The following is a 24,361-nucleotide window of genomic DNA, read 5'->3' as shown; positions in this document are numbered from 1 at the left end:
GGACATCCCCTCCACACCAGTGGATTAGGCTGTGCATTGAGCCCGATTCTCCTTTAGTCAGAGTGGGGAGCTCTCAGGGCCCTGGTGCTGACTCCATTCTTTTTCTGATAAGATCTACATTTGGGAGCACTTCCCAGGAGTTGCATGTCTGATTTCCCCCCTGTTGGCAAACCACTTGCCCACCGTCATTCCCCAAGTTCAGCCCAGTGATACTACAGGAAGGATTAGACACCTTAAAGGAGACTTGACTGGATCTGTGAACTACGCCTCCTACCCTTCCTTCTTGGTAAGAATCGCATGCAGCTGCAGGTTTTCTGACTGAGTCAGCACTTCATTCAGAGAAGGACGCTACTCTTGACTTGGCATTTAGATCTGAGGCTTGATTTGGAAGGACAGTTCTTCAGTCTTTAACACTCCTCCTACACCTTCCTGGGGGTGTACTGCTTGCTGGACTCCCACGAAGTAGACTATGCAGAGGCTGCCTTGAAGAAGGTTGCCATAGGTCTTTGAGTGTCGCCTCTGCATAGTCCTGCTGCCTGCCTGCCTTTGCCTGGGTTTTGTTTCTCAAGTGTGTATTGAAGGAAGTGAAGCAGTTGGAACCCTGCAGCCTTTCTAAGGACAGTGTAGCGCGAAGGTGCACAAGTGGTCTAACAGGTTGCGCTTTCTAAAAGATCTTCCCCCAGCACTGGGGGGGGTATATCCCATAAGCGTGAATATGCAGAGGCAACACTCAGAATTAGTTACTAGTAGGCAGCCACTCACAACTATAGCTTGTCCTGGCTGGGACCTTTTTTCCTTTTTCTTTCCATACAGAAGAAGAATGATCGGAATCTCTCCGATTGAAGCATTTCTTTTAAGTAAAGGAGATGAACACTAAAATGGGGCTATGGTCATAAAAGCTCCCCTCTGTATAGTAGCTCTCATCCAGCGTGCCCTAGAGTCAGAACTCAGTGACCACATTCCCACTCCTACAGCACCCACACAGCTATGGGAGAGAATAGTTAAGTGCATTCCAACTGCGTGATCTCTCTTCCCTCTGACTATGGGAGCCAGCCAAACCAGTGTGACACTCAGATCCTAGGGGCAGTTTATGGTACTCTAGGATCCTTCAGGCAATAAACATGGAACCTATGTTGCCATTTAGTCATTTTTCAGGGACTAGCCAAACTTTGAGAGCCCTTACTGTCCTGTGTAAGTGAAAGGAGTCAGTAAGCAGTTCAGTTCTGACCGTGTGAGGGGGAGCAGTGACTGGCAATGCACAGAAAAGCAGAACTCACATGCCCCGTGCTGTCCCTCACTGCACTGCTGTGTTAGAACAGCAGGGCATGAAAGTGAGAGCAGGTTCCGTTCTTTGGGCTGAAGCAGCGGGTGAAGCTGGCACTGGAGAGTAGTGGAGCAGGAGGATGGGGGAAGCCGCCACGTTGCCCTGTTTAAAGGAAGAACGCACAACCCCAGCTGGGATGGAAGTGTTAAAGGTGGAGGGTGCTTCTGGGGCAGCTGACTCCTTTAAATAATGTAACGCTATCGATTGGGTGCTGGAGCCTCTAGTGCAGCGGCAGGAGCCAAGGCAGCTTACTGCCTGCCGGGCAGCCTGGTTCCACAGTGCTCCCTGTGCAGTATTTGGAGTTGTGAGGTAGCATGTGCAGTGGCAGGACTGGTCCAGCTCGACATGCAGTCCTGGAGCAATACAATCCCTTTTCTTCACCCATTCTTCCCAGGCATCCTGACGGGGAGCTGGGACTTGCAAGAAGCCCAGTATCAGTGTCTCAGAAACTGGTTGTTGGAGGGTGGGGGGAGTGATAAGTGGCAAAGCAGAAAATAGAGCTGTGGATGTAGGGGGTGAACTGAGACCGAGATGGGTTGGTGTGGGATAGTGATAGGTGTAGTGCTGGGGCAGCAGTCCATCTGTTCCTGAGCCCATGTGGTCCTTCGCTCACATAAACAGTGGATTTAGGGTAGGCAGAGAGGGGAGTCATTAAGGGGACTGGGAAGGCTGCGGCCAGAGCAGGGAGATACCTGCACCTCTTTCTCCCAGTCAGAATGCTGGAGGGAAGAGGGGGGAAGAGAATGTTTTGAGCTACTCTGTGAACTTCTTGTGTTCAGTTGAAATCACCTAGAAATAAAAGCTGCCTGCTTCCCTGTGCATTTCACCAGGTGATGTTCCCAGAGACCCCATCTTACTGTCAGGAGGGCACTGTGGTTAGGATGGCGGTTGCCTTTCCTCTGGCATTGGCTGCAGTGATTATAATCTCTCCGATAATACAGGGGGCTTTCTTTTCAAAATGCAGCTTGCTTCTGAAGGGGTTGGTGGCCTGGAGAGCCTTTGGGTGGGTTGGGGGAGAAAGGAGCCAGGATGGCAGAGGTGGGGGTGGTGCTGTCTAGGAGGAGGGAGATTCTGGGGATTTGCTAGGTTGGACCTAAGGCGCTGTCAGGCAGGGCCCTTTAGGGCGGAAGGGGGGAGAAGAATGTGATGTGAACTGGGAGCTCCAGTGTGGAGTGTGGCTGGGGGCTTTTCTCTCCAGGTTCACAGACTTTTTGGGAGTCACTTTGTGGGTGTTAGCAGAGGCCTGAGCTCAGGGGGCTGTGAATGTGAGAGCCAGCCTGTGGTAGCTCTGTAGGTGCATCATTGGGAAGTGTTTGCTCTGGGTGAGCAATACCTTGCACAGCGCAGCTTTTAAATGCATAGCAGAATTGGAAACTCTTAAACTGAAGTCTGGGCCTGCTGATGAATTCTGGGGCTGCCCTCAGTGAAATTTGACTGCGTGGCGTATGGTGCTCCCCCAAAAAATTAAATAGTCATTTCTACAGTGGCTGGGTGTGGGTGGCTTTGGAACATGTTGAACCCAAGGGCTGTAGGGGTAGCTTCGTGGGAGCATCCCAAATATATTTGTAGAGCCTGACTTGGGCCATTCACCACTTGCAACAAGTACCTTTTTGTCCTCTAAACGGGCTTGCTGGGCTCTTGGTTGGATGCAGCCAGTGTGTCTCTGTATACCCCAGCCGCCACTAAATCCCTGCTGTGGGTGCTCGGGGAACATGGGACTTGACCTGAAGTTTGTGTTCATCCGGACAGCAAAACAAATTGAGTGCAAGGCCTGTGGTATGGGTGCGACTGCTAAAATCCATGTAGGTGTTAGCTCTGCTCCCAGCAACATGCTGCCCATATCTGCCCACTGAGTGTGGGCACAGGGACTGGACAATGGTGGCTGAGTGACATGGTTGGAATTCCAGCCTCCTCAAAAGCCGAGAGCCCCGAACATAATGCCTTGGTCAGTGTGAGAGGCCCCCAGAGCCCACCTCTCCTTTGCCCCTCTGCAGTTCTTGGTGCGTAGAGGCATCGTGCTCCTGGCTTAGCGTCAGCAGGTGTAAGGGCTATTGAGAGGGCAGCCAGCCTCTTCCTTTTGTCCCTGTTTTGCTGTGGTTCTACCCAGCTGTCTGTATTGATGTGAAGTGCTTGCTGTTTCATCAACTCATCGACTTCTATCTTGTTTTACTTCCCGCTTACGGGCTGCTCTGTTACCAACAGTCTTTCATAGGATTTTTGCTAATGGTGAGCAAACTTCTCCGCTCCTGTGATGTGGCTGTCACTATATATATAATGTTCATTATATATATAGATAGATATATAATATATTATAACTTATATATACGGTGTTCCCTTGCTATAAGGCTGGTGTATAAAACGGTCCAGCATAGGCCCCCCTATCATCAATAGCCCTGTTCTGTGCTGGGAGATAGTCTATTCCTTGTGCTCCCAGCCAAAGCCTTACAGAGAGGGACACTGCCTTGTGTGAAGTCTTCTAAATGTTAGTTCTGTCCCTTCTCCTTGTTCTTAGACTGCACTAGTCTGTGGCCCCCATTGCATGCCAGCTCCTGCATGTCAAGCGAGATAAATGCATTGTTCTGACTGCTCAAAGCCAAGCTCTCCATGTACATCCGGCTCTTACCTGCTGCTGCTGCTCTGCAGGGCTTGGCTGAGGGCCAGACTTAGACCAGACTCTGCTTCTTGCTCGGACACCCTGCCGCTTGCCTGTAGCTTCGTTAATCCCATAGACATTTTGTTTTCAATCTGAATGTCTCAATGAAATGTGTTCTGCACCTGGTGGCTAGACAGATCTTCCACCCAAGTGAGCCCTGGCTGTGAAATGAGGCCCATCTATCCCTAGCCAGGCTTTTGGCGTTCAGTGAGCTCACCTGCGTGTTTGTGGGCAGGGAGTTTGCTGAAGCTTTTGGGTGGAGCAATGGGAGGGGCTGTTGGATTGCCCCCTTGCTTTGCTTAGTTTATAACCACGTTGGGTTTGACATGAGGGAAACAAACGAGGAGTTCACCCTTAGTGATCCTGTTCCACCTTCTGTCAAACGGGAATGAGTATGGGGCAATGCTCTGCTTTCCCCTAACCCTAGTCACCACCACTTAAGGGCCTGTCAGAATAAACTCTGTGGGTCCCATGTCTGCAGATGTTTTACAGTAGGGGTGGATCAAAGCCTCTCCCAAGGTGGCTGATCCTGAGTCCCATTGGGTTAATGGTGAAGTTATTGGGCATCATGTGGTCCTAGCAGTATAGCAGATCTCCTCCTCTTTCCAGAGGCTGACCTGCGAGGGAGCTAGGAATTAGGTGGCACCATATTGTACTGAGAGTCTGGCTCTGAAGGGTCAAGTGACTGGACAAATCCCTCTCCGCAGCAGGCTGCTCAAGTGGGGGGGGCAAGGTGGGGCACACAGGAAGCGCAGTCTCAGTAAGCACGTTACGGCACTACAATGGGGACAAAATGCAGCCTGTTGTTGTGAGCAGCATCACCACCATCACCCAGAAAATCCTTCTACACTGGGCACTGATCGCCCACCTAATGGCTGCAGGGCTTGGAGCCCTCAGGAGGTGTTACTGCTAACGCTTCATAATTATTACACCATCCTGCCTATAAACAAAACCAAGATCTCAACTGATAACGTAAGGCAGTGCCCCCTGGGAAATGCTGTCTTGTCAGCTACTCAGTGGTCTTGGAGACACCTGCGAAGGGGGGAAAACCTCATGGGACCTCAGTTTTGCTGCCACAGCCCTGAGACCTCCTTCGAACCCCAGGCGTTCTCAGCCAGTCTCTTGAGAGCTAGACCAAAAGACTGGAATGAGTTTTACTGCATTATCCCTGCACACTTTTGGCTCGTGAGAGCTGGGAATTAGGCTCCTCAGTCACTTGGGTGCACTTGAAAATGTTAGCCAGTGTGTAGCTGTTCTTCATGCATCCAGTTGGATTTGGTCATTTTTTCCACTCTTTGAATTTGTCACCTGGTGTTCAGAGTATGTCATTTTCATATCTCTAACAGGCGGCATGTAAGTAGCATTTGTCACTGCACAGTGCAAGTGTTTAGTGTTGCAAGAGCTAGGACAGACTAAACAATCCCAGTTCCCTCAGCCTCTCCTCATAAATCATGTGCTCCAGCCCCCTGATCATTTTTGTTGCCCTCCGCTGGACTCTTTCCAATTTTTCCACATCCTTGTAGTGTGGGGTCCAAAACTGGACACAGTACTCCAGATGAGGCCTCACCAATGTCGAATAGAGGGGAATGATCACGTCCCTCAATCTGCTGGCAATGCCCCTACTTATACAGCCCAAAATGCCATTAACCTTCTTGGCAACAAGGGCACACTGTTGACTTATATCCAGCTTCTCGTCCACTGTAACCCCTAGGTCCTTTTCTGCAGAACTGCTTCCCAGCCATTCGATCCCTAGTCTGTAGCAGTGCATGGGATTCTTCCGTCCGAAGTGCAGGACTCTGCACTTGTCCTTGTTGAACCTCATCAGGTTTCTTTTGGCCCAATCCTCCAATTTGTCTAGGTCCCTCTGTATCCTATCCCTACCCTCCAGCGTATCTACCACTCCTCCCAGTTTAGTGTCATCTGCAAACTTGCTGAGAGTGCAGTCCACACCATCCTCCAGATCGTTAATGAAGATATTGAACAAAACCGGCCTCAGGACCGACCCTTGGGGCACTCTGCTTGATACCGGCTGCCAACTAGACATGGAACCATTGATCACTACCCTTTGAGCCCGATGATCTAGCCAGCTTTCTATCCACCTTACAGTCCATTCATCCAGCCCATACTTCTTTAACTTGCTGGCAAGAATCCCTATGGGAGACCGTATCAAAAGCTTTGCTAAAGTCAAGGAATAACACATCCACTGCTTTCCCCTCATGCACAGAGACAGTTATCTCATCATAGAAGGCAATTAGGTTAGTCAGGCATGACTTGCCCTTGGCGAATCCCTGCTGACTGTTCCTGATCACTGTCCTCTCCTCCAAGTGCTTCAGAATTGATTCCTTGAGGACCTGCTCCATGATTTTTCTAGGGACTGAGGTGAGGCTGACTGGCCTGTAGTTCCCCGGATCCTCCTTCTTCCCTTTTTTAAAGATGGGCACTACATTAGCCTTTTCCCAGTCATCCAGGACCTCCCCCGATCGCCATGAGTTTTCAAAAATAATGGCCAGTGGTTCTGCAATCACATCCGCCAACTCCTTTAGCACCCTCGGATGCAGCGCATCCGGCCCCATGGACTTGTGCTCATCCAGTTTTTTTAAATAGTCCCAAACCACTTCTTTCTCCACAGACGGCCTGTCACCTCCTCCCCATACTGTGCTGCCCAGTGCAGTAGTCTGGGAGCTGACCTTGTTTGTGAAGACAGAGGCAAAAAAAAGCATTGAGTACGTTAGCTTTTTCCACATCCTCTGTCACTAGGTTGCCTCCCCCATTCAGTAAGGGGCCCACACTTTCCTTGACCACCTTCTTGTTGCTAACATACCTGAAGAAACACTTCTTGTTACTCTTTATATCCCTTGCTAGCTGCAACTCCAAGTATGATTTGGCCTTCCTGATTTCACTCCTGCATGCCTAAGCCATATTTTTATACTCCTCCCTGGTCATTTGTCCAATCTTCCACTTCTTGTAAGCTTATTTTTTGTGTATAAAATCAGTAAGGATTTCACTGTTAAGCCAAGCTGGTCGCCTGCCATATTTACTATTCTTTCTACACATCAGGATATTTTTTTCCTGCAACCTCAATAAGGATTCTTTAAAATACAGCCAGCTCTCCTGGATTCCTTTCTCCTTCATGTTATTCTCCCAGGGGATCCTGCCCATCAGTTCCTTGAGGGAGTCAAAGTCTGCTTTTCTAAAGTCTAGGGTAAATATTTTGCTGCTCTCATTTCTTCCTTGTGTCAGCATCCTGAACTCAACTATCTCATGGTCACTGCCTCCCAGGTTCCCATCCGCTTTGGCTTCCACTACTAATTCTTCCCTGTTTGCGAGCAGCAGGTCAAGAAGAGCTCTGCCCCTAGTTGGTTCCTCCAGCACTTGCACCAGGAAATTGTCCCCTACACTTTCCAAAAACTTCCTGGATTGTCTGTGCACTGCTGTATTGCTCTCCCAGCAGATATCAGGGTGATTAAAGTCTCCCATGAGAACCAGGGCTTGTGATCTCGTAACTGGAAGAAAGCCTCGTCCACCTCATCCCCCTGGTCTGGTGGTCTATAGCAGACTCCGACCACGACATCACCCTTGTTGCTCACACTTCTAAACTTAACCCAGAGACTCCGATTTTTCTGCAGTTTCATACTGGAGCCCTCCTCTGCCATGCTCCCCGCCGGGGGGCGGGCGGCGCGGCCCTGATTGACGGTCATGTGAGGGACGTGTTTGTCAACAGGTGATGAGGCTGGGTCTTTCCAGCTGTGTACTTCATTAAATAAGTCTGTCTGGAGCTCTGACTCCACCACCCAGATTTGGCTGGTGACTTGTCCTTTGGTTTCTGGATGGTGATGGAGAATGGGCTACTGTATGAATCAATGTTTAATGTTGTGTGGTGTTAGAGTACTTCAGAATCACTGATACACCGTCACCTCCAGAAGGTAGCAATTCTCTTTTTCAGACATTCCTTACAGTGGTAGAGGCTGGTGGCTGGGTCATTCTGTGTTGGGTGTGTCTTACAGCCAAGTGTTTAGGGCAGTGGTTTTCAGCCTGTGGTCCGCGGACCCCTGCGGTCTGCAGACTGTGTCTAAGATTTCCAAAGGGGTCCACGCCTCCATTAAGAATGTTTAGGGTCCACAAATGATAAAAGGTTGAAAGCTCCTGGTTTAGGGAAGTGCCATCGTAAACAGGCCCATCTGGCAGCATGCTGGCAAGGTGGCAAGTATAGTCAGCCTGATCTTCCATAATCAAAGTCCCTTCTCCGAGAATTATGCACCACAACAGCTATGGGGAGTTGAAAACTATGCTGTCAGCTCAGGTCTCCCAGATGAGCATGGCAAGCAAGTTCTCCAACAGGCTAGGAAGAAAGACCATTATGTATATCTTTAAATACTGGCATGGCATCAGCATTACACTGATGAGGCCCAGATAAGCACGGAGGTAGGAGTAACTGGGCTATAATGAGATTACTGGTCTGTTTGAACTGGTATAGTGCCACGTCCAAAGGAGGTTGTCAGCAAGGTCTGTGTGAAAAGGAGCGCTCAGTTATGTCGTGCTAGCGGTTTCATCTGACCCTTCAGAATGTTCATTACTCAACATTAGCTTCATGCCATGCTCTCTGGGATGTTAGTGGTGCAGTGAGTTGCCCAGTTCGAGAGAGAGCATCGATAGAGGTCAGAAGGGATCATTATGAACATCCAGTCTGACCACCTGCATCACACCAGCCAGAATACCGTACCCAGTAGTTCCTGCGTCAAGCTGTGACTTCTGTTTGAGTTGTAACAAATCTTTAAAAGGATCTCCAGCCTTGATTTAAAGATTCCAAGTGAGGGAAAATCCGCTATGTCCGTAGGTAAGTTTTTTCCAGTGGTTAATTACGCTCGCTGTTTTTTGTATTTTTTTGAAATTTTTTTTTTAAGTGACCCATATTTCTAGTCTGGATTTCTTTAGCTTCAGCTTCGAGCTGTTGGATCTTGTTCTGCCTTTTTTTCCTAGTTTGAAGAGTAGTCTGTTGCTGTGATGACGTGCTTGAATTCTTTATGGATTGTGTCCATATCAGTCTTTCTGTGGTTTTGCCCAGGACAGATGTCAGGCTAACTGGTCTGTAGTTACCTGGCTCATAAAGGTTTACCCTTTTTAAATACTGGCAGCATTTTTCCAGTCCTTTGGAATGTCCCTGGTGTTCTAACATTTGTAAAACATCAATATTAATGGTTCAGAGAGCTCCTCAGCCAATTACTTTAAAACTCTTTTTGGGTGCAGGTCATCTAGTCCTGTAGATTTAAAAACACTGAATTTTTAACTGTTTCAGTTTATTATCCTCCCTGTTTACTGATGGAGCTTGGATCTGAAGTTTTGCCTTGGTTGAAAAATTTTGCTTGATTTGCCCGCTGAAGTACCTGGACTGAACTGAATGGCTGAATTCTAACTGTTGTTCCAAAGAGGTGCACGTCTCCTTGTTCAGCATTTAAGGCCACTTGCATCTGAAGAAGTGAGGTTCTTACCCATGAAAGCTTATGCTCCCAGTACTTCTGTTAGTCTCAAAGGTGCCACAGGACCCTCTGTTGCTTTTTACAGATTCAGACTAACACGGCTACCCCTCTGATATTTAAGGCCATGTTCTCTCTCACTCAAGGTCACTATTTTGTGAGCTTTCCTGTGAAGTGATAATTATAACATACCAAAAAAGTAATGGGGGTTTGAAACCATAGTGCCTTCTGGCAATTGTGAACATTGAGTACTAACCTGATGAGGCAGGATAGCCCTGCGAGTGGGTAAGGCAGTGGTGTATCTGAATTGAAGGTGCAGCTTAACCCGGCTGAAGCCGAAGCGAGAGATGTGATCTCTTGGGCAATGCTGCACAGCACCTAAAGCGTGAAGTAATCCAGCGTACTGGGCATGTTTGGGCATTTTGGTCTTGGGGACCCCTTCGGTGGGGGAGTGCCCTTGGAATGGGTCAGTCCATGACCGTTCAAGTGCAGTGCTTTTCTTCTGATTGATATAATCTTGTGCCGGGGCGTGAGCTGCTGCAGTTGATCCACTTGTTGCCATGTTAGTTATGAATGAAACTAGAAAGAGCAGCGGTTTTGTTCCCAAAGTCCGGGCCCTTTGTTTTTCAAGCATTTAAGTTACTCTGGCGTTGCGGTCAGATAATGTAAGTTCTTTCAGATCATGGCTGTCCGATAATTAATCCAACTCACTGCCTGTGACTGCGCTTTGGACTGTTTGGGGATGGTAACACTTAACAACTGGATGGGTCTTCGGCACAAGCTTCACCCTCCGGCTTGACACCTTGATCAGAATGAGTCGATATCTGTGCAGGAGCTTTTCCAGCTTTTGCTGGTTAACTGTCTGTCTTCAGTTTATTGCAAACTGAAAAGGTCATCTCATAGCACTGCTGGTCTGCAGCCCTTAAGGTAGATCTCCCCTGTGACAGCATTTGGATGTAAAATGCTTGGGTTCTCAAAATGTGACAGACGCTCAGCTTGCACCTTTCTGAGATGTTTCCTCTCTAACTTTGATTCCACATTTAATAGCTGTAAACTTTGCTTTGTCACAGTGGCTCTGAAGTCATGTTCTCCAAGTCTGATGCCCTCCTTAATCCAGCTGCATCAAGGTTCATGAGTGGAGTGAGCTGTGAAATGTCTCATGCTTTGGCAGATGTATGCAAGTGTGAGAGACTAATCTTTCTACAGCTTAAGAACATAAGAATGGTGGTACTGGGCCAGACAAGTGGTCCATCTAGCCCAGTATCCCATCTTCAGACAGTGGACCGTGCCAGGTGCTTCAGAGGGAATAAATAGAAGAGAGAAATTTATAGTGATCCCCTGTCATCCTTTCCCAACTTCTGACAGTTGGAGGTTCAGGGACACCAGCACATGGGATTGGGTCCCTGGCTATCTTGGCTGATAGCCATTGATGGACCTATCCTCCAGGAACTTATCTAGTTCTTTTTGGAACCCAGTTATACTTTTGATCTTCACAATATCCTATGGCAATGAGTTCCGCAGATTGACTCTGTGTTTTGAAGAACTTTCTTATGTTTGTTTTTAAACCTGCTGCCTATTAATTTCATTGGATGACCCCTGATTTGTATGTTAGGTGAAGGGGTAAATAACACTTATTCACTTTCTCCACACCAGTCGTGGTTTTATTAGACGTCTGTCATATCCCCTCTTAGACATCTTTTTTCCAAGCTGAACAGCTTGTCTTTTTTTAATCTTTCCTTATATGGACACAGTTCCATACCCCTAATTTTTGTAGCCTTTCTCGATACCATATCAAATTCTAATAGGTCTTTTTTTGAGTTGAGGTGACCAAAAGTGCACACAGTATTCAACACGTGGGCATACTATGGATTTCTGTAGTGGCATTATGATATCTTCTGTTGTCTTATCTACCCCTTTCCTAATCGTTCAGAACATTGTTAGCTTTTTTTGACTGCTGCTGCTGCACATTGAACAGTTTTTAGAGAACTATTCGGGTGCCTCCAAGAATTCTTTCTTGAGAGGTAATAGCTAATTTATACCCCGTCATTTTGTATGTATAGTTGGGATTATCTTTTCCAAAATGCATTCCTTTGTATTTATCAACATTGAATTTCATTTACTATTCTGTTGCCTAGTCATCCAGTTTAGTGAGTTCCCTTTGTGACTCTTCGCCGTCGGGTTTGGGCTTACCTATCTTGAGTAATTTTGTATTCTCTGAAAACGTTGCCACCTCACTATTCACTCTTTTCCAGGTCATTTTATGAATATGTTGAATGGAACTGGTCCCAATACAGATCCTTGGGGAACCCCACTATTTACCTCTCTCCACTGTGAAAACTGACTATTCGTTCCTACCCTTTGTTTCTTATATTTTGACCAGATACTGATCCATGAGAGGACCTTCCCTCGTATCCCTGTCTACTTACTTTGCTTAGGAGCCTTTGGTGAGAGACCTTGTCAAAGGCTTTCTGAAAGTCCAAGTTACACTATCCACTAGATCATCCTTGTCTACGTGCTTGTTGACTCCCTCAGAGATTCCTAATGGACTGGTGAGGCATGATTTCCCTTTACAAAAGCTGTGTTGACTCTTTCCCAACAGATTGTGTACATCTACGTGTCCAATAATGCTGTTCTTTACTATTGTTTCAACTGATTTGCCTGATACTGAAGTTAGGCTTACTGGCTTGGATCGCCTCTGGAGTCCTTTTTAAAAATTGGTGTTACATTAGCCATCCATCAGTAATCTGGTACAGAGGCTGATTTAAGTGATAGGTCAGATACCACAGTTCTGCAATTTCATTTTTGAGTTCCCTCAGAATTCTTGGGTGAATTCAATCTGGTCCTGGTGACTTATTACTGTTTATCAGTTTGTTACAAAACCACCTCTTGACACCTCAACCTGGGAAAGTTTTTCCATTCTTTTTTATCTCAAAAGAATGGCTCGAGTGTGGGCATCTCCCCCACATTTTCTGCAGTGAAGACCGATGCAAAGAATTCCTGTAGATTCTCCACAATGGCCTTGTCTTCCTTGAGTGCTACTTTAGCACCTTGATTGGCTGGTGGCACCAGTGACTTTTTTGGCAGGCTTCCTGCTTCTGATGTAATTAAAAAAAAATTGCTTTTATTTTTTTTTTTTTCCTTCAGGTAATTGTTCTTCAAATTCTTTCTTGCTCTGCTTTATTATACTTTTACTCTTGACTTGCCAGAGTTTATGCTTCTTTCTGTCTTCCTCCCTAGATTTGACTTTCAGTTTTTAAATATGTGTAACTGCCTCTTCTACTCTGCTGTTTAGCCATGGTAACTTGGTTTTGAGGCATACATTTAGTTTGAGCCTCATGATGGTTTTTAAATGGCTTCCATGCAGCTTGCAGGCATTTCAACCTTGTAACTGGTCCTTTTTTCACTTACGTTTAACTAGTTTCCTCAGTTGTGTGGTTCCTGTTTTTCATGTTAAATGCTACTGTGGTATGTTTCTTTGGCATTTTCCCCCTACACAGATGTTAATAGCTACCATAATGTAATTCTATTTACTGAGCAGTTCAGCTATACTCAGCTCTTGGACCAGATCCTGTGCTCCACTTAGGACTAAATCAAGAGCTGCCTCTCCCCATGACCCTTGGCAAATTGTTCCAATGGTTAATTCTCCTCACTGTTAAAAATTTATATCTTATTTTCAGTGTGAACTTGTCTATCGTCAACTTCCAGCCATTGGATTGTGTAAAGAGAGTTTCACAAAGCAGATGAGTTTGGTTAACCCAACAAATGAATCCCTGGCTATCGCGCAGTATCGAGTCCAGAAGTTTTTCTTATAGGAAGTGTCAGTCTGTTTTCCCTTCCATTGTGAGCTCCTCATAGTAGGGACCATCCTTGAATGTTTGGGATGTTTCTGCCATGCTGTGGGGGCTGTGAATAAAAACAATCACTCCTCCTCCTTGCTCTGCTACCAGCCTGAGCTCAGCATGGCAAAGGCATGCGGCTTGTCTCCACCCCAGCCCTTCCCTCCTCTCTGTTGCCCATCACTTGCTCTTCGTGCCTCTCCTGGCATTTCAGATATTAAAGGTCCATTGTCCCTGTAAATGAGTCAATATTCAATAGTTTGTTGCTTTAACTGCAGTTACCGAATGGTTCAATTTAAACACAGCACTGGATTGGTTTAGATTAAAAATAAAACAGGTTTAACTACAAAGATCTAGATTTTGAGTACAAGTATAAAGGATTAAAGTCAGAAATGGTTACAAGAAAAATAAAGATAAAATGCTTTCTAGTAGCTAAACTTAACAAGCTAGACATGGTTCAAGATAAAATCCTTACCACATGTTCCCAGCAATAGGGCTGACCAAATTCTCAGGTTTGGATCCCCTCCCCTCCAAAAAAATAAAGAGCTGGTTCCTTTGTCTGTGAAAGAGAGAGAGAGAGGAAGCTTGGGGTTTTCCGCCCCTTCCCTTTATAGTCCAGTGAACCTTCTGAAGTGGATTCTTCTGAGGGTACCCTTCAAAGCAAAGTTTATTCAAACAATAAAGATGACGACATGGAGTCTGTTGAAGGAGGGTCCATGTTCTTCAGATGATTACAGTGTAGTGTATAGGGTGTGAATACAGGGGTGCTTTTGGTCACACATGGCTCTTCGCTGAATCCTCTCTAGTCTATCAGCATCCTTCTGAAACTATAGGCACTAGCGCTATTCCCAATATTCCAGTAATAGTTGCCCCAGTGCCAAACAGAGGTAATATAATGACCAGACTCCTCCTTATGCATCCAGCTTTTGCCCAGGAACCTCATGTTCAGCTGATTATCCACTATGACCCTCAAATCTCTGAGTCACTGCTGCCTAGGCTAGAGTCCCCTATCCTGGAAGTATGACCTGGATCCTTTGTTCCTGGATGCATGACGTTATATTTGGTCATATTAAAACACGCATAGTTGGCTTGTACGCAGCTTACCAAGTGATCCAGATCGTTCTGGATCAGTGACCTAACTTATTCATTATTTACCACTCCCCCAGCTTTTATCACCTGCAAACTTTATCAGTGATTGTTTTCATCCAGTTTATTGACAAAAATGTTAAATACCCTGGGTCGAGAACCAGTCCTTGTGGGATCCCACTAGAAACGCACCTGTTGGATGATTCCCCATTTTCAATTACATTTTGAAGTTTATCAGCCAATTTTTTTCTCATGTTGAATTTGTATTCTAGTTTTTAATCAAAAGGTCATGCAGTGCCAAGTCAAATGTCTGCAGAAGTCTGTTACCTCAACAGTATAAACTTTATCAATCAGCTTTATAATGAATTTATAAGTTTATCAGGTTAGTTTGAAAGATCTGTTTTCCTTAAACCTATATTGATGGGAATTAATTAGATTATCCTTGTTAATTCTTTCTTGAGTCCCATATCAGGTGTTCCATTATTTTGCCCAGGATCAGTGTCAGACAGACAGGGCTATAGTTACCCAGGTCATTCCCGTTTGCTCTCTTTAAACATTGGCACAAGATGAGCTTTCTTCCAGTTCTATGGAACTTCTCTCATGTTCTCAGAATTATTGAAAACCACCATTAATTGAAAGGTGTCTAACTTTAGTAATTGCTGTTTCCAGTCAGCATGAATTACTGTTGGATTGGGGAGTATTTCATCATCATATGACATGACTACATCTGTTTTTACCAAACAAATTGATTGTACATGTCTACATCTCCATCTAGTAATGGGCCAGTGCCGTTGTTATATTTCTTTTTGGTCCTAATAGAAATCAACAATGAGGGATGAGAAGCTCCCGGGCAGGTCAAGGGAGTCAGGATAGGATGGCTCAGTCAGGACTGGCTCCTCCAGTGACCAAGCTCTCTCGCCACTGCTGTAGAGGGCCACATAGCTGTCCGGTTACCATGCTGACAAGTACTGTGTAAGGACCCAAATGGAAACCCTAGCTTGGCAAACCCCAGGTCTTTGACCCCACGTGGGGAGGTCCTTGCTTTTACACTATATTAGAAATATGGTCCCTTTAGCAGCACAGTGCCCCATGCCCTCTCTTGGCATTGTTTCAGTGCTGATTCATGACCGACCAGCACGTGCTGAATCGCCACCACTCTGCAGTGCTTGCAGTCGTGATTTGGCCATGAGCTTTTTCATCTCCATCAGATCTCCTGTTCCTCATGACTGGCTCAGCGGGGCAGTGTTGATGATTCACTCGTCTAGCTCTCTGCCTCACTGAGGTTCTGGTGAACAGGAGGAATCTACTATTAATCTGTGGATTTGTCTGTGGGTGAGATCCTTAACCATGGGGGCTTGTCCATGCTGCTTGTGTGACCACATCCTCAGGAGGGGAAGGGAAGCAGCCTGACTTCGGGCAGCTGCTGCTCTCCCCAGTTGCTCTCTGCGTTGCTGCAGGTTCCATGCAATCAGGATATGCCTTTCCATGGGCACTCTGCTAATTCCAGGGTTTCCTCATAGTGTAAACTGCCACACGCTTGGTACAAGGGTGCACTAGCCTCATGCGGTCTTTAATTTGCTGTCCACCTGACTGCTCTGCACAGCTTTTCCTATGAGAACGTCGTCTTTCCGACAGTTATCGGCATGTGTGATGCTTCCTAAGAGCAGCAAAGCAAATGCACCTGACTTCTCTGAGCATATTCTGTGGTATGGCAATACTCCTAGGGATTTCTGTCCTTGTCAGTCCCAACGGTTTCCTTAGGTCAAGTGGGTATACAACAGCTATGGGCTGAGGGTGGGAGACAGTCTGCTTCACTTGGTGACAGCCTTCCCTTTGTCCTTCCCTTACCTGGGAGTGCCAGCCACTCCTGCTGTAACGAACTCTTCTTTACCAACTGTGCGAACGAACCTCCGCTGAGGTTCTCCCATGGCTGCCATGCTGATCCTCCTTCCTATTAGTGAATCATCAGTGAACACTGAGGTTTAGCTAATGATGTTGGGCTGCAAAGCAAAAATAGTTGCATTGTACTTATGCTAAACCCAGGCCCTCTTTTAGAAAAGCCTGTAAATATGTTTGGCCCAAGTTTGTAGGCCCAGCATTGGAAGAGGTCTCTGCAGGCAGACTGTCCCCTCTGTCCCCCGTAGCTCCTGTGGGGGTCACACCTCAGTTTATAACTTAGTTGGATAAGGGGGGAGGGGAGGCTGAAGCACAGGGGTGTTGTCTTTGTTCCTTCCCAACTCCATGGGGGTACCTATCTCTGCGGTGCAGGCTCCCCGCTGTAGTAGAAAGAGGGCCTGAGACTTAAGGCCTTGTAGCTGAGGCCTGGGCTAAAGTAGTGGTCAAAACTTTGCTGATATAAAGCAAAGTCAGTCTGTGAGCTATGCAGGGCCTACTCACGATCTGGCAAGAACAGGGCTGATATTGCAGAAATGCACATTCCTAAGAAGTACTAGAGACCGAGCACTCACGCAACCATATTCCAGAAGGGTGGTACCAGAACACCTTGGTATCAACTCATTCCTTAGAGAGAACAGGGACGCGCTGACCCATCCTAAAGTTAAGGTCAGGATGACAGTGTGATGGATGGAGATGTACAAGGTGATGGGTGGTAACTGGTTACATCAAAGGGTGTCCACTAACTACGTCAAAGGGGCAGTACGTAACTTGTTTGTATTGATATATAAAATGGAACCTCAAAGGGAGTGTCTCTGGCCAGCCTAGCGGGGAATGGAAAAACCAGCCACTCACTGAGCTGCGTCCATTGTCATGGGCAAACATGTCTTAATATCCTCAGAGTCTGCCAGGTGCTATTACTGCACTTCGTCGACAATAAACCTGGCCGGGCGCCTTCGCTCCGTAATGGATCTTGTGGGCATTGGGTGGTTCACTCGAGGTCTGCTGTGCCAGCTGTCTGCGCAGAGCTGGGACAGCACATGGAGAACACTCACACAGCCAAACATCTGACAACACACACTGCCTGGCGTGGAAAGGGCCTGACACTCTCCAATCTTCGGAAATAAGGAATTTCCCTGTGCAGAGCGGGATTGTTCTTTGCAGTCATGGTCTCTGTTCAGGCAGACTTGGGTAGTAGGGGCCCATTTGACTACTACTGTGCGGTGTCTTAGCCTGCCCTTGTGAAACAGACATCTGTGAAAGCTGCAGGGGCGCTACCTGGAATCAGGCATGTCCTTTGCTGTGACGTTGACTGGCAGCTAGGCTGATGCCGGTTTGGTGTTATGTACTGACAACACAGTCAGTACGCTACCTTGCACTGCTCTCCTCCTGTTGGGGAGAGAGGTTGTTAGGGTTGGCAAATTTTCCTGGAGTACTGTGTGAGGGAGGAAGCTGTTTATAGCGGGAATGGGAGCAGCTGGAGTGTTTACTAGAGAGGTCCCTGTTGTTTCAGTCCTTCATTCTGCTCCAGAGTCTCTGTTCTGGCAGGAGCACTCGGGTCTGCCCCTGCTCCTCTGTGCATCCCCTTGGGCGTACTGCTCCACAGGAGAGGGTCACATGTCCCGTCATTGGTAAGATGCTTTGCTTTTCCTCTTGAGAGATTTAGGGAGCCCAGGAGCTGCCGGTATAGCTCAGGTCCATAATCCATACCATCCAGTGGCCAGAGCCAGGTGCTCTAAAGAAAGGTGTAAGAAACCTCCTAATCCCTGGTGGTTACAGATTAGTTTAACCCCCAAAGCAGGAGGCTTAATCTCCTTTCCAGAACTCTTGTTAATTATGAAAACACTGGAGATTCTTGTGACCCAGGTAAACGTGCAGTCCCTCTTTAAATCTTGGTAGGTTCAAGTTTTTTTCTCTCTCCTGCTGGTAATAGCTCACCTTAACTGATCACTCTCGTTATAGTTTGTATAGTAACACCCATTGTTTCATGTTCTCTGTGTGTGTATATATAGCTTCCTACTGTATTTTCCACTACATACATCCGGCGAAGTGGGTTTTCGCCCACGAAAGCTTATGCTCAAATAAATTTGTTAGCTTCTAAGGTGCCACAAGTACTCCTGTTCTTGTAGCAGAGAGTTTCACAAACTAATTACACATTGTGTGAAAAAGTACTTCCTCATCAGTTTTGAAATTCCCACCTATATTAATCTCATTGAATGCCCCTGTGTTTTTGTGTTATGAACCAGGGAGAATAGATTCTCTTGACCTCCCTTCTCTAGACTGTTCATTATTTTAGACGTCTATCATGTTCTCTTGCATTTATCTTTCTCAAACTCTCTCCAGAGCAGTTTTCCCAAGCCCTTGATCATTCTCGGCACCCTTCTCTGAACCCCCTCTAATTCTGCAGTGCCCTTGGGGATGGCCTGGCCAGTCCTGCATGCAGTATACAGATAAGGCTGCGCCATTGATTTCATGAAGGCAGAATATTTTGATGATATTCTCTATGCAATTCCTAATGCATCCTAATATCGTGTTTGTTTTCTTGACTGCAGCTGCGCATTGAGTTGTCTCCAATGACATCCTCCTCCTTCTCCTCCTCGTTCTGTTCTCTTGTTGCAGAGCACTCTGTTCATTCATAGAAAAACAGATATGAGAGATGGAAACACCCTGTTAGGTCCTAGCCCCTGGGAGCCAGGGCAGGATTGTATCTAGTCTGTTCTCCAAGGCTTTTCTGCAGCCCAAGTGACAGGGCTTTCTTGAGGCTGTGGACTAGTCTGAGCTCACTCAGCGTGAAATTCCTTTTAGTCTCTCCCTGTTGTTCCTCGTTTGAAATAGAACAATCTCTACCTTTTTGAAACAAGCACTGTGTGGGGTCTCCCATTCAAACAGGGATGCTAAAAAGAGTAGCCAGCCGTGATTCGTTTGGAAAGAGTAACTGAGGCAGATTCACTAGGCTTACTCCTGGGGGAATTCTGTTTTAAAAAAAATTAAATTCTGCGCACAATATTTAAAATACGCAGAATTTTTATTTGTCAAAATAGCAGTCACACCAATTTCATTTATTTTGATAATTTATTTCAAAATACCTATTACAAGTATATTTGTAACAATGCAGACGACAAAAATGATTCTGGACATTTTTTTGACCAATAGATTCCTTACTAGGCGTATTGATACAGACCTTTGAGTAATAATTCAATTAAACGACTATATAAAAATGTATTTCCCGCACCCCTCAAAAACTGGGCAAAGGTTTGGGGAGAGGGAAGTAATTGCTGGACAGGAGCCTGGGAGCAAACCTGGAGGGTTGTTGGGTGTGGGTGGAAGAAGAATGGAACAGGTTTTTTGGGGAATGGGGATTGTGGTCCCTCCCCCATGCAGACCTGGCTTATTCCTAGCCTCTCCCAGTCAGTCAGGCACATCTGTGGCCCGTCCCCATGTGGCCCTGAACCCTCACTACCATTCAGCCCTTGCCCCGGTCTGTTCCCCCTTCTAGCCCTTCTGAACCCCAGTCTGTGACCCTCCCAGCAGCTCCGTGTGCCCCGCTCTGTCTCCCCCCCCATATCTCAGGCCTCTTCCCCTGGGCCCGCGGGCACGGTGGCAGACTCTGCCTGTCGGCGGCTGACTGCTACAGCTGGTGAGCTGGCTGCCCTCTGTGGCACCACAGCAGCACCTGGTGGCCAAAAGGCATAACTGCAGAGCATCTCTGGCAGAGTGTATTTTCTGCCAAGAGAAAAAATGAATCTGCAGGGAACATGAACTCTGCACATGCCCAGTGGCGCAGAATTCCCCCGGGAGAACATTCGGAGTTCAGTGTCGCTACTTGGTAGGATTGTGGGTGGGAGGGTGTGGATGCCCTGTCTGAAGGAGATGAGGTAGTGTTGGGAGCACTTCGGTGCAGAAGTGGCTGTGTTTCAGGGAGGGGCGAGTGCTAGGAAGGAGGGAGCCCTTGTGTTCTCTACTTACCTTGATTTTTCCTCCCCACAACTTGTGGGGCTAATGTTTAGACTCCTGTTCCTTCCTGGAAACTTGTCCCTAATCCCCTAACGAGCGAGTTGCCAGGAACTTATCCCCTCCCCTCGGAAGCCCCATGTCCTCATGCAGTGCTCTGCTTGCCCTCATTGCTTGGTTTGGTGCCATCTTGCCGCTGCTGGCAGGCTGAGTGCTCCTGGCTGAGGCCTCCTGCAGACATGAGTCATAGGTAGGCCCTCAGAGGCATTGGGCTAGCTGGGCCTTCTCCATCAGGGTATCTGTCCTCTGTACTGGTGGTCTCTGTGCCTGGCTCTGACCTACTGAGAGACCACTCTGAGCAGAGCAGAATCTGCACCAGCAACAACTTGTTGGCCATGGAACAAGTAGCCTCATTGCAGAGCTGTCCATCTGTTTGAAACTCAGTGCCTCTGTAGCCACGCCTCAAGTCGCTGAATGCTGTAGGTCTGAGCTGAGAGCCTTCAGGCTTGGCTGTAAACTTGAGAGCCTTGCTTAGGTGCTCCTTCCTCTGCAGGGGCCTGGGACTCCACAGTTGCTGTTTGAGCCCAATACCAGGTCTCAGTGAGTGTGCAGCCAAGGGAACAGGGTAGAGAAACATTCCAGTGCCCCTCTGCTCTCCCGTGCATGGGGAAGATGCACCCACCTCAGTGTGAGATGAGGGACATGTTCCCTGGGGTCAGTATGGACAGCTGTGCCTTCCCCCTGAGCAGTCTGGGGCCCAGCTGGTAAGGGTTACTGCATTGTAAGATCTGTGACTCTCTTCCAGTGGCACCAGACACCATCAACAACCATGTGAAGACGTGTCGTGAGGAGCAGAAGAATCTGCACTTCTTTGCCCCAGAGTATGGAGGTACAGTACAGCAGCACAGTGCCCGCAGGCCTCGGGTGTGGCATGGCCTGTGTCTTGCTAGTAGCTGGTCTGTGGGTGGCGATTACCTGCATATCCCATGAGAAGCTGCAGCTAAGGGGAGCTAATGCTACTCCCCCTGGGACTGCGTGGCCTAGATCTGGAGCCACTGGGAGCCCTTGTTCCTGGAAGAGCAGTGGAAGGGAGGGGGCTGCAGGATCTCGCTGCCTGGTGTGGCGGATCCTGGTGCTATAAGGTGCTGGGACTGTCCTGTTAGGAATTGACTGTGGAACCTTGTTCCTGTGTTACAGAAGTCACCAATGTCACCACTGCTGTGGACATCTACTCCTTCGGGATGTGTGCGCTAGAGGTGAGCGGGCAGGGAGATGGCAGGGGAGGGATGTCTGAGTGAAACCGGAATCCTCTCTGTTGGAGTTACTTTGTCCCCCAATCCCTCAGCAGCAGTTCAACCATTTCTGTCACCAAGGTCCAGGCCCTCCCCCGCTGCATCGCCTCACCCCCCTCTGGCACTAACATGCTAGACAAGGGTTTGAGCTGGTTGCAGCCTTTCCATCAGTGTCTGTCCTCTGTATTGGTTCCCTTGGGCTCTTCCCGCTCCAAATGTAACAAGTGACCTGTGGAACTTGGTGCCACAAGATATTGAGGCCAGAAGCTTAGTAAGAGTCAGAGGAGGAGGATGAACTCTTATGGAGAATCTGAACAACCACCGTTTCGATGCAGTTTAATAAGGAATACGCAGCTTCCTGCTTCAGGGCATAAACAGCTGCTAACTGCCTGAGATTCGACAGAACTGGCCCTGGGCAGTTTATTCTAGAATTGTCCATTTTGGGGCTTCTTTCCCCTAACTCTGAAGCAGCTGGTGCTGGCTACTCTTGGAGCCGGTAGATGGAGCCCTGCTCTGATGTAGCCTGGCCATTCCTATGCCCCTGTGTTCACCAGGCCTGAGCCAAGGAATTGGGAGTTCAGCAGAAAAAATATAATCTGCAACGGGTTTCAAGAATCAGACCAGGGAGAGAACTCTGCAGGCCATAAAGTAAGCCCCCGCAGCCTAACAGTAGGAGATGCAGGGAGGGGTCCAAACTAACACCACAAAAATAACCCTGTGAAGCAAAAATCTTTAAACTACCTCCTTGAGTTCCAAGGGGTCTGTGGTAACAAGGGATTCTCATCTGACCTGGCTAACTGCCCATGGCTTCAGGGTCGTACGGAAAGTAGGTATTTCTCAATGCATGGAGCCGTGACAATGATACCGTAATTTGAAACCGGAGCCTGGGGAGCATGAAAATCAATAGTGGGAGTGACACATGGGGGCAAATAAATGCCCTGGACCAATAAAGCAGACAGTCTTGTCAGGGAGCTGGAGAGGCCACCCCCCGCTGGAGACGAGAGGAAAGGAATGACACTGGAGTCTGCTCTGCAGAGTAGTACAATAGCATTTTTTCCAGCCTGGGATATGAAGGCTCTGGTGCAGGCACAGAAAGAACCGGACAGTACAGAAGCGTTGGCAGACTTTCACCTGCTTCCACTGGAGACCAAACAAAAGGTGCACATGACGATTCCCCCCATTCTTGTCCAGTGTCTCAAAGTGCTGCTTCTATGTGAGCAGCGTGTTTCCCTGAGGAGGAGTTCACTGGCTGTCTCCTCTGAGAAGAGCAGCAGTTTGTAACCCGATTTGTTCACTGCAGAGGGGATCATGTTTTATTTCTCCTTATATGCCAGGGTTGCAGTGCTCTGCCCTGATGAGCTGTGCTCTTGGCAGAGTGCTTTGGAGACACCTTCATCTATCATGTGAACATTTGTCATTGGAAATGGCTGCGGTGACTTCCTAAGTGAATGCTGCCTGGGCTGCAGTTGAGTTAATTCTGATGGCATCAATGAGATCATAGAATCTCAGGGTTGGAAGGGATCTCAGGAGGTATCTAGTCCAACCCCCTGCTCAAAGCAGGACCAATCCCCAGGCAGATTCCCCCCCCCCCCCCATCCCTAAATGGCCTTCTCAAGGATTAAACTCTCAATCCTGGGTTTAGCAGGCCAATGCTCAAACCACTGAGCTATCCCTCTCCCCGAGTCACAGGTGTTAACGTGCCCCTGCTGCTGCACAACACTGAAGAGTTAGACATGATCACTTGATCGTTACCTGTTAGGTTCACTCCCTCTGGGGCACCTGGCACTGGCCACTGTCGGTAGACAGGATACTGGGCTGGATGGACCTTTGGTCTGACCCAGTAGGGCCATTTTTAGGTTCGGAGTTTTGAGCACAGAAACTTCTTTGTGCTTAGTCCCATGGCAAACACTAGAACAGTGGTCCCCAAACTGTGGGGTGCGCACACCCCCGGAGGGGGTGCAGAGGACCATTTGGGGTCATGTGTGGTGGGGCTGGGCCAGCCTCCACAGGGGACAGAGAGGGAGCACCATACCCCCAGACCAGCTCCACCCACAGCCTCGCTCCTTCCTCAGCCCCATTCAGCCCCCAGTCCTGCTTCGCCTCCAGGCCCAATTCCCTCTCTGACCCCAGCCGCAGCTCTGCTCTGCCCCCAGCCTGCTCTGCCCCCACTCCCTCTCCAACCTCAGCCACAGCCTGGCTTTGCCCCTGCTTCCTCTCCAACCCTAGCCGCGGTTCCTCTCTGCCCCCAGACCAGCTCCACCTTCTGCCCAAACTCCGCTGCTGAGAGCCTTGGCTGCGCTGTAATGGCCGGAGGGCATGGACAGATTCCGTGAGGGGTAAGGGGGACACAACTGGAAAAGTCTGAGAACCGCTGCACTAGAACATACATGCCAAAGTTGGAAGTTTATTGATTAGAGGAGACGGGGGAAAAAGAATCAAACATAGAGCATTTTGAATTGGAATTGTTATGCAAAACAAACGTAATAGAACTATCAGACCCCTTTTAGCGAGGATCTTGGAGAAGCAGTCCTTAGTGGAGAAGAAAGGGTTAGTGCTGTTGAATTTTGAGTTGACTGTTGAGAGTGGTGGTTATTTTTCCTGCCTTTGACAAAATAGACCAGCAGAAGAGATTAAAAAAGGTGTAGGAAATACGGCTTTTTGAGAATCTTGGGATGCAAGGGCCTTGGTCAATCAGACAGATGTTCTGGGCTAGCAAGTCAGCCTCGACTTTGGACCCTAGCTCACCTCCCTGGTGTGTGACCCCATCAGGCTGGTTTGGGGGGTCCCGCTCTATCACTGTTGCATCTCAGGCTGGGCAGAGGTGCATGTGCTGCTTCATCCCACCATACCAAGGC

General features: G+C 47.9%; 1 protein-coding gene across 1 annotated transcript in view; it reads left to right on the top strand.

The window, feature by feature from the left end:
- The window catches only part of NRBP1 (nuclear receptor binding protein 1), a gene marked incomplete at its 5' end in the record, with an annotated part of 58,096 nt that overhangs the window by 19,907 nt on the left and 13,828 nt on the right, over positions 1-24,361 (top strand). Inside the window, 2 exon segments of the mRNA XM_034780795.1 lie at positions 21,020-21,103; positions 21,412-21,470. Of these exon segments, the coding sequence (XP_034636686.1) occupies positions 21,020-21,103; positions 21,412-21,470 (143 nt within the window).

Source organism: Trachemys scripta, chromosome 9 (genome assembly GCF_013100865.1).
Source record: "Trachemys scripta elegans isolate TJP31775 chromosome 9, CAS_Tse_1.0, whole genome shotgun sequence".
NCBI classification, from domain to species: domain Eukaryota; kingdom Metazoa; phylum Chordata; order Testudines; family Emydidae; genus Trachemys; species Trachemys scripta.
This window is presented reverse-complemented; position numbering and strand designations above follow the sequence as displayed.